This window comes from Echinops telfairi, unplaced genomic scaffold, assembly GCF_000313985.2.
Source record: "Echinops telfairi isolate 266 unplaced genomic scaffold, ASM31398v2 ScPeMD7_1;HRSCAF=3_0, whole genome shotgun sequence".
In the NCBI taxonomy this organism is placed as follows: domain Eukaryota; kingdom Metazoa; phylum Chordata; class Mammalia; order Afrosoricida; family Tenrecidae; genus Echinops; species Echinops telfairi.
In genome coordinates, this window is record NW_022103896.1 from 68,558,580 (window position 1) to 68,572,179 (window position 13,600).

The 13,600-nt window shown below is 40.7% G+C and overlaps 1 protein-coding gene across 1 annotated transcript in view; it reads left to right on the top strand.

The window, feature by feature from the left end:
• Positions 1–13,600, top strand: part of EYA1 (EYA transcriptional coactivator and phosphatase 1) — a 170,871-nt gene that overhangs the window by 55,803 nt on the left and 101,468 nt on the right. Inside the window, exons 8-9 of the mRNA XM_045285819.1 lie at positions 10,928–11,010; positions 11,458–11,644. Coding sequence (XP_045141754.1) covers positions 10,928–11,010; positions 11,458–11,644 — 270 coding nt within the window. The remainder of the gene's footprint in view (positions 1–10,927; positions 11,011–11,457; positions 11,645–13,600) is intronic.

Sequence of the window (13,600 nt, forward strand, 5' to 3'; positions counted from 1 at the left end):
ATCGGGCGTAATTCCCACACTGTTTCTCCAGCGTTGTCCCTTGTAGGGCTATGGGTCAGTGAGGGGCATCATGTCTCATAGTGGGGCCTGCCATGTGGTCTTCTCTATGGACTGGCTGCTCTGAGTGGAAACATCATCTTCAAGGCCTGGTGGGCCAGAATGTACTCCACTCTCTCCTCCTCCCCCTTCACCTGTTCCCATGTGCTCCGATCAGATATGTCCCTCTCCCTGAGCTTTAGATTCAGTCCTGTCCAATCAAGAGGGTTTTTAAGGCTGTGAACTTTCTCTTTTTTTATTAACTTTAATTTTATTCGTTTTTGTCATTTTTCCCTTGTGGAGTACGAACATAATAGAAATCCTGATTAGTTTAATATCGAAGTACACCTAAAATAATCTCAGTAGACCTGGACTGGAGCACCTAGGATTGCATCAGAGTACAAAATGTCTTTCTGAGCATTTTATTGCCCCAAAGAGCAGGGATGGGGAGGACACTCCTGTCCTTCTGCACCGGAGAAGGTGTCAGGGGTTGCCATGGTAGATAGGAGGAGCTACACAGATATATATGTTCTGAAGCCACTGGGCCCTGGAAACGCTGCTTTTGTTTATTTTCTTGTAGGCTTTATTGCTCTTGAGGAAAATAATACAAATTCTAAATCCCTCTCTGTATGTAATGCTGTTTGTTCTGTTAAAGAGATTGGGATTCAGACTAGTACAGAGAGAAAATAGGGGAGGCGTGTGTAAGGGGTGTGTGAAGGACTCACCCCCCGACATTGCCCTCACCTCCACAGTCTGGGCCTCATTATGGAGTGGGGACGATGTATTCACATCGCTTTTATGCCCTTAGCTCGCTTCTGTGTGGTCATTCAGTTTATCCATCATTGAGCACCTCCAAATTGTGTGCCAAATGTACCGTTTCACTTGTCAAGTTTGCTGTGACCTATAGAAAGGAGGAACTACCAAAGATAAGGATTTAGGAATCTATCTATTAAGCCTTTTCATAAGAAGCGAATGACCCTGTTTTGATAGATGTGGGAGTGTTCTGGTTCCCAGTATAAAGTGGCATGATGGAGTTGGAGCACAGTATTGTGGTATTGCACTCTTGTGCAAATGTTCTTCTTCATCGCGTTGCCAGCCCCTCTTTTTTCTTTTTCACATTGCAGAATGTTTTTGCTTCAGTTCGGTTTTTGAGAATAATGTTGTTCCAGTTCTCTTGTCACGTGCTACCTCCAGTGACAAGTGTTGAAAGCTCCGTGGCACGCTTTTGAAATCCAGATACAGCAGTCATTAACTGCTGACCCGCCAAGGCAATCGCCCAAGTGGATTTGTTGTTTTTTTATTTTTCAGTTTGTGGATTTGTTTTTTTTTTCAGTGAAAGCATATAGAAATATATCAGCAGAGATGAATTCATAGCCTTTGTGATTTTTCTTACCTAAGTTAACATTCTCTCTGGAAATGTAAATGGTTTCAGAGATAAAAAGGAAAAAGCTGATGGGTTGAAATCTTTGTTGGAAGAATAAGCGAAGTCCACCTTTAAATAGCCCATATGGCCGTCAGAGGCTGTTCCCCAGAGAGCGGCTGACTTCTGCCACAGAGATCTTGCCGATGATAGACATAGCCCATGGCAAAGAGGCCAGGAGAGGAAAGCAAACAGGCTTCTTGGAAATACACAAGGGACCACAGCATCCTGCTTGCCGAGTATGTGCTAGGAAACCCTCTCAAACATGGGAAGTCCAGACAGGCCCCAGCAGGTTCCAGCAGTCTCCCGTTGGCTGGGATCCTGGTTTTTCATGTGAGTCCTTGTTTTCAGTGAAATAGACCTTTGACCTGCAAGGTACCCTTCCCCACCCCCCTTCTCTTCCTTTTGTAAAATTTTTTGAAGTGATAGCAAAGTTCTCTAGGCTAAATCACACCAATAAAAACGTAACTTCATCTTTTGTGTTTTATTATAAATCAATATAGCCTATTTTTAAAAATAGTTTTATTGGTAAATAATTTACACATTATGCAATTTAGTAGTTCCATCCTATTAAGAAGAGGTGTGCAATCATCACCACGATCAATTTCAGAACATTTTCTTTTTTCTCATTCTCATTGTTCTGAGGTCCCTGTTCCCTCTAACCCTGTCCCCCTGCCATGCCCCTGTTCTTAATGGTGAGCAAGTAGTAAAGATTGATGAGTTGAATTTGGCGCATTGGCTTATTTTTAAATGATGGTTGCCTCTCATCCCTACAACTGGGTGGCCCACACAGGGTCTCCTACAAAGACAGTTTCTCATTGGTTACGCTTGGCATGGCCACCACCATTTTCTCTGTAGAAACCCCTGACAGTGGCCAGAAGGCCGTGAAATCTTTGTGATATGCTGTCCATGGGTGACTTCACCTAATTTAAATAACTTCACTAAATGTCAAATGCCTTACTGGGCGACAGTAGTTGTAATGCAGCCTTTAGAAATGAATGGATCCCAACATTTTCCTTGAAATTCCTTAGGTGCCCTTTTTCCTCCGCATGGTTTTGCTGGGCGTTTTGGGTAACGAGTGAAGGTCCCTCTTCGTAAAGTACAACTCACACCCAACCTTCCTGCATTGGAAAACCTAAAGGGTGGCCTTGGGGTCGGTGTATTGGAAAATAATGACCTGCAAGTGGAGGCAAACCTCACTCCCTTGCTGCAAGGCCTTGAATGAGAAAATCGCCACCTTCCTTATTCCTAGTTTCACTGCTGGAACATGGAGATCACGTGGTGATGGTAGAAATAAGCCGAGGCAGTGGAACTAGAGAAATCATCCATGGACTGTGAACACATCACACGTGACGGCAACCTGAACGTGAGCATTTTCATATCCGCAAACAAGACCAGTTGCTGAGGCGATGATTCCTGCTCCTGGGAACTCCGCACAAGCCAGAGCAGAACCTGTTGCCAGAGCTTGCAATGGCTGATTTTTCGAATGTCAGTCACTAGGCCTTGTGTCCCAGGGACTCCGGGTGGACTGGAACCTCCAAACCTTCCAGGTAGCAGCAGAGTATACTGTTTGCAGCACCCGTGGGCTCTTTCTATGTGCAAGCACACCTTTGATTTTCAAGAAAAGAACCAATGCGGTGCCGGTAGATGAGTTCATATTGTCCGTAGCCTGGTCGGAAGCCTGCAGTTTTAGCATCAGGTCAGTGTGGTCTCTTAGAATGCTGATTCTTTACTGAAAGGACTCAGGAACACGTCTCACATTCTGGTAGGATGCCCACATGCTGTAGAAATATGAATCGCTGGACCAGCTCTGGAGTTCAAGCATATTTCAATCTCAAATCAGTGAGGCTTTGTAAAATGCCCCGTATCCATGCCCATGTTGAATGACACTTTCTTTCAACAAATATTATCTTATTTAAAATTCTGATGGACTTTCTTACTGGAGACATGGAGGTATTTTAATTCCTTTCATAAAGGGAGTAGGTGCTGTGCTTAATTTTTACTGTGTGATTATAATCTCAATAATAAAAAAAGATACTCCTTTATATGCCATCTGATTTAAACAGAAGGCAGTAAAGAGTGTGTCCTCTTGATAAAATCTGAGTAATACCTACAGGACCAGTGGAGTGAGTAGCAAGACAGGGAGGGTAAAGGGAGAGTGGGTTGGAAAGAGGGAAACCGATTAAAAGGAACTATATGTGACCTCCTCCCTGGGGGACGGACAACCGAAAAGTGGGTGAAGGGAGATGTCAGACAGGGCAAGATATGACAAAATAACAATTTATAAATTATCAAGGGCTCGTGAGGGAGGGAGGAGTGGAGAGGGAGGGGAAAAATAAAGACCTAATACCGGGGGCTTAAGTGGAAAGCAAATGTTTTGAGAATGATGAGGGCAATGAATGTACAAATACGCTTTACACAATTGATGTATGTATGGAATGTGATAAGAGTTGTATGAGCCCCTAACAAAATGATTAAAAAATAAAAATTTAAAAAAGTAAAGAAAGGTCTCTGGATTTGGAAAAAAATATCTGAGTAATGAATCCAATTACCATTTGGTTATTTTTCCTGTCCCATTTTCTTTTTTATTGCTGAGAAAATAATAAAGTTGAGATTTCCACCTCCCTTCACACCTCAGAGTCATTCTTCCAAGCTGCCCTCATCCTTCCATGAAAAAAAAAAGCGATGGAAAGGTTTTGTCCTGCCCTACATCTGATTCTTTACAGTGGTCATGTTTTCACTGAATCCTTTTATTATTTAATACAGGGGAATGGATTGAGCAGGCTACAGTTCCATCTCCTACGAGAGGCTAGCTGAAGCTAGGCATGAGTCAGACATGATTTATTCATCTCCATGTGAGGCACACAGGATAAATGTGACAATCGATTTTAAGAAAACATGATTGGAATTAGCAAAAAACAAGGCTCTAGGAATTGAGGGAATACCAATTAAAATGTTTCGACAATGGAAGTAGCAATGGAGTACTTACTAGCCAATGCCAAGACATTTGTAAGTCAGCTACCTGAGTAGAAGAGGTCCATATTTGTGCCCACTCAACACAAAGAGGCTACCCCACAGAATGCCAAAATGATAGAATAAAACCATTAAAATCTCATGCAAGTAAAATTTTGCTAAGGAGAATTAAAAATGACTGCAGAAATACATAGAGAGGGAGCTGCTGGAAATTCAAGCTGAATCCAGAAGAGAATGTGGCATGGGGGAGGTCATTGCTGATGTCAGGTGTATCTTGGCCAAAAGCAGAGAACATCTGAGCACAGGGTCACCGAGTCAAAACCAACTCAGTGTCACCTAAAAACAGCGTGATCTCAAGGGATTGTAAAGTATAGATAAAGCTATAGAAGGCCAGTCGGCCTAAGCTGTATCAAGTATTCAATGAATTTAATCTATCTTTGTTTTATACTTCATATTCAAGGGATATTAATATACAATTATTTATATAAGTACCAAAGTTTGCTTTAGTGTTTTTATTCTGTTGCACAGAGAAAGGACTGCATAATTTAAATGTACTTAGAACTTTTATTCTTATCCATTGGTTAAATAATTGTTCATTGCATTGGTTACACAGTTTAAATATTGATTATTAAGTTATACAGCACATAATCCCCTATATTTACATTTGACATGTCTCTATTGAGAGGTTGAGATTCCGTATGCAGCAGCCCAGGAAGAGGAGGGTGGACATTTAGAGAAGGCTATCCTGGGGAAGAGAGTTTCTAATCCACCTTGAGTTGTGAAGTTCAGTAGAACTTAGGACATGGCAGGAGGAAATAACAGGGCAAGAGTAGTATTAAGAGAAGTGCATGCTGGCTTGCTAGTGTGAGGATGGGCTATGGATGTGGATGGGGTGGAGCTGGTGTTACTGAGAAAACACCAAAGAAATCCATGAGATAAATGTGGCCAGGTTAAACAAGATCCAATACCTCAGTCTTGCACATTTTCAAGCAAGGGATAGATAGAACCAAATATGCACAATAGAAAGATAATTCTACTCCCATGTGTCAAGCAGAATGGCAAAAGGGTAGGCTTAAAACAATGTATTGTGAGCATTGATGCTGGCGTCCTGGACTGTTAGCAGCTCTGTTTGGCTAAGTCCCATGCAAAGGCAGGTGGAGCAGCTCTACAGATACAATTTGGGTGGTGAAAAATTAATATCACTTGAGCCTGACATTTTAGTACATATACTTCTCCCTAAAGAAAGTTAGATCCTTTGGAAGTTGTATTAAGTCTCTGGGCCACTGGGGTGCTATTAAGTGCCTGCCTCAGAATACTAAATAGAATGGAATCCCAGCCTGCAGGCAGCCAGAAAATGAGTATAACTTATGATGTTGAATTCCAGCTCATGTACAGTCTTAGAAGTAGCATTAAAAGTCTGGACGGTCACTTGGGTACCATTGGAGAACTGAACTGTGATTTACTTCATCATACCCTAGTGGCTTATATGTGCTAATATAACTTCCATGGTCCTTCCTGCTTTGATCCAGGGACTAACTTATGGAATGGAAATAGCCATTATTTTAAACATATTTTCCAAATCTCTTATGCATTTTCTTGGTGGATAGGGATTATTGAGGTCAATATTTATAGTTCAAACTGTGTAATTTAAATGAAAGCAACAAGTCATAAACCAAAGTAATTTTCCCTATTAACTGTATATTATAGCTAAGGTGGGGGAAAAGAGCTGTATTGATATTCATGCCCTTATCCAAAATAAATAGTTTGTTTTATAAGAAAATTTAAAATACTCATGATTTGTTTTCTATGCATTTAATATCAATATAATTAATTGTTTACTCATATGGAAATACATAAAATTTGAGTCATAGTTCCTGAGGTATAATAAAAGAAAGCTAATGTCGCTCCTTATAACTCCTTTGAGTCATCTTTTTGCCCTTATTTATGACCACAAGCCTGGAATTTAACACATGTTTAATATGTATTTGATTACTATGTGAAAATGGACAATATGAGAATGTCCATTGTGGTTACAGCATTCAAGGAAGGATAAGTGTTAGCAATAGGAGAACTTGGCTTCTCGGAGATAGGTGTTCGGGAATCTTGAACCGTTGATAGCTACACTGGAAGACACAAATGCAGAAACCTCAACTCTGAGTTCGTGTGACAGAAAACACAGTTTGAAATCCTCACAGGAAATGTTCCCCTTCCTAATAAAAGTAACAAAATTTTACAAGAGGTTTTCAATGCCTGATTAGCAAATGCGAAACTAATGTTAGGCATGTATCTAACTTGGAAATGGGAAAATGGGAAAAACATACATAGGTGCAGTGCAGAATTTTAGATGATGCTAACATTTAACTTCTGTACAATATAGAAAGGTAATGATCTTTTCCAAAACTTTACCTCATTTGAGCCATTGGAAGTAGGATTTTCTTAGAGGGGTTGGGGGAATTGTCCAAAGTGCAGATAAGTAATCAATTTCTGTTTGGATTTTTGAGCCAGTCCTTAAATATCCAGTGAGAAGTAAAAGAGTAGAATGTATTAACTAGCACATTTCATGTTCAAGTGCTTCTGGGAAGAACTAGTTCATATGGAAGCCTTCTTTATACTTCTAAGATATTTATGTGTTGTCTAGAGTACTCATTTGCCATAAAATTTTGATTAAAAAAAGCCAATGCATAATTGATTTAATGTAAATTATGTGATTAGACATGTTCTCCTCCAGAAGCAATATATCTTAAGAATTTATGCTTTAAAAAAATTCTTGTACCTTAAACATATTTTAAAGAAAAGAACTAAAATGCTACTTAATTTTAGTTTAGAAAAATATTTTTATTCTTGACCATAGACATAGAAAAATATATACTAATTTTTACAAGTAGAATTTAGTGAGCTTAGTTACATTATTCAAATTGTGCGAGCATTTTTACCCTCCTTTACGGAGTTGTTCCTCCCTGATTATCATAAACTCACTGTCCCCTAAGTTTCCTATCTTATTTTTAAGTTACTATAGGTTCCATTTGATCCCGTCTAGATAGATCTTGAAATAGTGCTCTGCTCAAAGTAAACTAGAACTTTAATAACTAAGGTAAACTAATGTTTAAGTGTTTTGCTCCTGCAAATAAGATCTTTAGTTTGTCACCAGGAAAAGTCTGAATTTGAAACAGATTCGTGAGCTGGTGGCTCGTAGCTGTCAGCTCGTTCCTCTCTAGCACCTGTCTCATCGCCAGTGGTTTTCCAGAACGACCACCTTCCCCAGGGAGCTCCAAGAGTTTGCCCGAGGGACACCTGGGCTGCTTCAGCATTTTCACCTTTCTGAGGAACACATCATGGAGAGCACAAATAGAGTGGCAAGCCTTTTCTTTCCCAGTCCTGTCTGGAGTCCGTATATTGACCACTTCTTTCAAGGCAATTGTCTGCACCGCAAGAGTCCTGATTTCCCTCATTTTCTTTCCAATTTGGTAGATGTGCTGGTGCTGAGCATAAGAGATTTTCCAAATCTGGTTGTTGCGTTTTTCAGTGAACCAATACAAGACAGAGGAAGCAGATAGTCATCAGCTGTCTGACATCAACATGAGCTTCAAACAGGGGCTGCCACTTTTTGACCAGGAAGCACATTTTTTTTCCGGAGTAAGAATCATGTCATGGAAGTTGGTCAGGCAGTGTTTGCCCTGAATGTGCTCAGTAATTAGCTTGAATTTTCTAAACGAAACTTCATCATTCTACAGATCGGCAAGGCTAACTTCAAACTTTCCACCCTTGAGACCATCAGATACAACATGGGTCCTGGAGTCCCGGTGACTGGTGGTTTTCCAACACCAGTGAACACAGATGGTGATTTCACATCACACCAATCTTTCTAGAAAAACAGATGGACTACTTTCTTCTTGGCTATTTTTTTGTCACCTTTTGTAATCTTCCCAACCACCATGGTGCTAGTCAGAGAGCCAAAAGGCTAATAATGCTTGGTTTTAAAAAGACTCCAGGGAAAAATTTTGGTTTAGAGCTTAAAGATTATCTCAGGTTAACAGTTGTAAGTGTCCATTCACCTTCTATGACTCCAGAAATGCTAGAGTCCTCAAGAATATGAAAGTATGTGTAAATTTTCCTCCTTTTGATCAGGAGTCACTGATAGAATCCTTGATCATAATGTTCCATAATGGAGGACTAGAGGTCATAGGATTGGGGACACCAAGGTCAGTCGGCAAAGCATAGTCCACTTTTGTGTCCACATAATACAAATTTAGAAATACTTACTGTATTGTGACTGGGGGGATGGGGGAAACATAGTCTACAAAGACAATGTTCTACATTGTATTTTAGTGAGCAATACTTAAGATCTTAAAAGCTTGTGAGAGACCAAATATGGCACTACTATTAGCCTCTTACTGTCCACGGGTGTGGTGGGGAGTGACAAAAATTGAAGATGCATAGAAATTATGTGTCCAGTGAACAGTGGACCCATATACACATCTGTTCTCCATGGCATTAGGATGAGAAGGATGAGAGGGTGCCTGGCTACCACGACCAATTGCTGTGAAAGGGATCACATTAGGAAGGCATGGATACAATAAGAGCAATCTATAGAAAATAACGGAAAATCAGAAAGAAAAAATAAACAAGACCAGCCGTACTGGTCAGTCTTTCAAAATGCTCAAGTTTTAATTGCCCTTTGGGTCTGAAATCAAACTCATCCCCTTGGCTCAATTTTCAGCCAAACAATAGACAAGTCTATAAAGGGAACAAAATGCATAACTTAAAATAACTAACTATGTGTTGCCAAAGGGCAGCATTTACCCAAGGATGAAGTTCAGATGGATTCGGGAAGGAGGAATGGATACAGGAGGCACAGGGAGGAAGTGGGATTGCTATTCCATCATGAGGATTGCCGTCAACGACATGAAGCAAAATGGGCATACATTGTTATATGAAAAACGGATCTGCTCTGTAACCTCTTTTCAACTCACATTAAAAAGTTAAAAAACAAAAATGAAAAAAGAGTTTTGGGCCTCTTGGCAAAGAAGGAATTGTTCATGGAGGCATTTAGCCCCACATCCCGTCTCCTCCTCCGGTTTCTGACTCCCGTTCCTCCATCACTGTGGGCAAATACAGACCACTTGTGCTCTTCAGGACAACTCCCAAGCCCTTACGGCCTACGTGATGAACTAGAAGGTAGAACAGAAACACTAAACACATCATTCTGCTAACTGGGTGTCCCATGAAGCCATGACCCTAAACCTCCAAACTATGAAACCAAATACCAGGAGGTGCTTTGTCATGCATAAGCAGCCTCAGGTACTACTCTTTCCCCAAAAAAAAAAAAAGTTGTTGTAATGATACCTATTGCACAACTTTTGCCAGTTGAACTTTTTGTAGCTATATGACTTCTGGGCAACCATTGCCGTACGCAGCTGTGCAACCCTACCCCATTGTGTAGTGTTCCCATCATTATCAAAACCTCTAATATTTAGTTTTTAGGTTACTAAATTTAAAAAAAATCCAAATTCACTGCCATCTAGTCATTTCCAATTTCAAGTGACCCAATAGGCAGGGTAGAACTGCCCCTGTGGTTTTCTAAGACTAACTCTTGAAGGCAGCGGTTCTCAACCTGCCGGTTGAAAGATCCTTTCACAGGCGTCACCCGATTCCTAACAGGAGCAAAATGACAGTGATGAAGTAGCAAAGAAAATAATGTTATGGTTGGGGTCACCGCAACATGAGGAACTGTATGAAAGGGCTGTGGCGTTAGGAAGGTTGAGAACCACTGCTCTAAGGGAATAGAGACCCTCATCCTTCTACTGTGGAGCAGCTGGTGGTTTCAAACTGCTGATTTTGCAGTCAGCAGTCCCACACATCACCACTACACCACCAGTGAACATCGGTCTATTTCAACAGCTTGGTAATATTCCTTTTTTTGAATAATATCCATTGAAGACTTGTATACTGTTTATTCTTGAAGACATATTCGAAATTCAACAAATGGAAAGTTACCTGGACAGTGAGACCATGCATGTCTTTGATAAAACAGGGGTCACATTCCTTTTTAATCTTGTTTGTCTCACGCCTGCAAGTACTGCAATTTGCTCTTCTATGAAACGAATTTTCATAGAAGTGGGTTCTTATAATGACACTAGTACAAGTATAACGTGTTTGGAAATAGCAGCATCAATGTAAAGCTAGAAAGAACCTTAAAGATCCTCTAATTTGATCCCGTCACTGTGTACTAGACATATTTCATATGATTTTCTGAAAAATCTGGTATGCTTTACAAATTGAAATGGAATGCTCCACGCCTGAGATTTTTATACAAATGCCTTTATGATCATTTTTAACAGTGGGGAATTAGAAGTGTCAAGCATTTTAAAGTAGCAAGCTTTTAGTTGTGATTTTAGCAATGAACACCAACTTTGCCCTATCAAAATGATATTTTAAAAAATCCTACAGCCATATTGTTCTTTGTTGCTTAGTAAACTGTGTCTCGTTATCTCATTTTAGGTAGCAGTTTTACAACATCAGCAGGATTATATACAGGAAACAATTCACTCACAAATTCTTCTGGTTTTAACAGTTCACAGCAGGTAATTTCAAAGTCAATTTACTTGTTTTTAAATCATTTAATTGGGGACTTGTCCAATTTACTTTTTTGAACACATCAGATGACTGTCTTTGATAAAGAAATATCTGTTTATTTTACACCATAAGTGAGAGTTTTCCTAAACTCTTGAATAGTTTTTCAGGGTGGTTTTTTCCTTCAGGCAGTCTGATGTAGTGGGTGTTTAGTTTTTAGATTGGGTTCGTTTTCCCTAGCAATGCATCTTGGATAGAAGAGGTGTGAAAAGCTTGGATAACCCACCATAAAACTTACGTTTGCAAGCATGGGGGGTTCAGTCCAGTGTGTCCTTGTGTAACCTCCTGAATGAATTCAGAGAAGATGCTTGACCACAAACACTTTTTACTGCTACATGTGGACGCCTATAATTAATAAGTGACAGTGTCTGACTGACTTGTATGGTTTGATTTGCTAGGATTACCCATCGTACCCCAGTTTTGGCCAGGGTCAGTATGCGCAGTATTACAACAGCTCGCCATACCCATCACATTACATGGCAAGCAGCAACACCAGCCCAACAACGCCGTCTACAAATGCGACTTACCAGCTTCAAGAACCACCTTCTGGCATCATCAGCCAGGCGGTCACAGATCCCACAGCAGGTAATCATGCAGACTCCGTTAGTCCTGCAGGCTCCATTTCTGGTGGTGTAATTGCATTTTTCTGAAGTCATATGTTCATACATGGGTTGCATTTTAGAAAGGCTTCAAGCTCCATCTAACAGCATGATTGTGACATTAATTTTCCCTTTATTGAATTTTTGTTTAAATAGTTAGAGTGTAAAGTATGTAAGCTTAAAGCACTGGAGTCCAAGATTTTGCTTATTTGAAAATGTCGTGTTTTCAAGACTAAAAAATATTCTGTTTTCAAGACTACAAAAACTTGTAGTCTTCCTTTGTGTATGCATAATTATGAGTCTTAAGCTAGAACTATTTATAATTCTAATTGGTCACGGTCAGCTCACAGCAAATACTGACTGCGAATATAAATTGCATTGCCTACATTTGAATGTTTGTTGTTGTCATATATTTAATGTTTTCATCCAAGCAATGCATTCCTTGTGCATATATAATTTCCAAATCAAGTAGCATCAAAGGGGGCTTGATGAGGAACAGTTGTTCTCTGCTCTGTTCCATGTCTGTTCCAGTCATAGCCTACCATGCATCTCAACACCTTGTTACTGGGGGCAATCTTCTTCCGTTCTTCACAGCTCTGGTGGGCCCTTTGCAGTAAAAGCATCTCCATCTCTGGAAATGTTCTCAAATATTTGATAGATCTTCACCATCATTTCTTTCCAGAACGTGTAATATCAGATGCTAAATATCCAGAACTTGTCTCTACCTATAGTTTCTCTCAAGCCTCTTAACTCATTTCTTTCCCTCTTATTATGGTGATAGACTTGTAATGAAACATTTGTCATTTCAACAATCTTCAAATGCAGCTGAGTAACCTTAATTTTGTTCCTCTTTTTGTCCAACCATCACTCTACCTGTGTTCCGCCTCTCACAACACTCTCTTCTTTTTCTCTGTAGATTCTATCATTCATTGCAATGGCCATACAGAACTCAGAGACAATAGTCACAGTTAAAGGGTTCATGGAGGAAGTTAACCATTGGCAGTGCAGGTGAGAAATGCTCAGGAGACAGTTGTTCAGCAAGGACCTGTTCACCAAATTCTTTCAGCGCTGCGAATAAATGCCAGACACCATGCCACTGTGCTTGAAGCTTCCACCTGAAGACATTCAGCTCAAGTGCTGTGGGTCAGCCAACCCAGCTCCCTGAATTAAGTGCCCAGAGGCACCCCACTCCAGTAAACCACAACCTGAAGGCACTTGTCTCCACCTCCAGCTCCCCCAACTAAGTGCTGAGAGGCGTCCCACCTTATAAGCCAACCTCCTGTCCCAAAGCACTTGACTTTTCTTGCTCTGTGGGCTGGCCAGTCCACAATATGCCTCATGCTCTGGTTGCTGGTGCTGGTGCTGGTGCTGCTGTTCCGGAAGTTGTCTTCCGGATCTAGGGAAGGACATTCACTGTGCAGGAATCGCGGGCTCCGGATGATGTACTTGCCTCCTGGCTCTTATTGGTACAGAGAGCCTTTCCTCTTGCTTCTCAGAGGGCTTGTTTTATATCTACAAGAATGGCAGTCCCCATGAAGCACGTTAACAGTTACAGGTGAATCCTATCAGTATTTTCCTTACATTCTTACCCAGACCAATGGAGGAAAAGGTTTGGCAGGAGGTAGAGAAACTATGGCTAGAAGAACCATATTAAATAATTCGTTGCCCCATTCACTCAATATGCCTGGATTATATCATCATCATTAATTGAAGGTGAGCCTCCACTGAGCCCTGAGCCCTGTTTTCTCCTTTCTTCCCACCTGCTTCTAGTAACCACTAGGAATGCGAGTCCCTGGACACGTGGCTAGTCCATCGAATATTTGTCCTTTTGTGATTGACCTCTTTCACTCAGAATTGTAGGAGCAGTGTGTTAGTTACTGTGGCCCTTCTAGCCAAAGTCTCTAACGTCCACCAAATGCCCCTTTCCTGCAAGGGTTTGGTC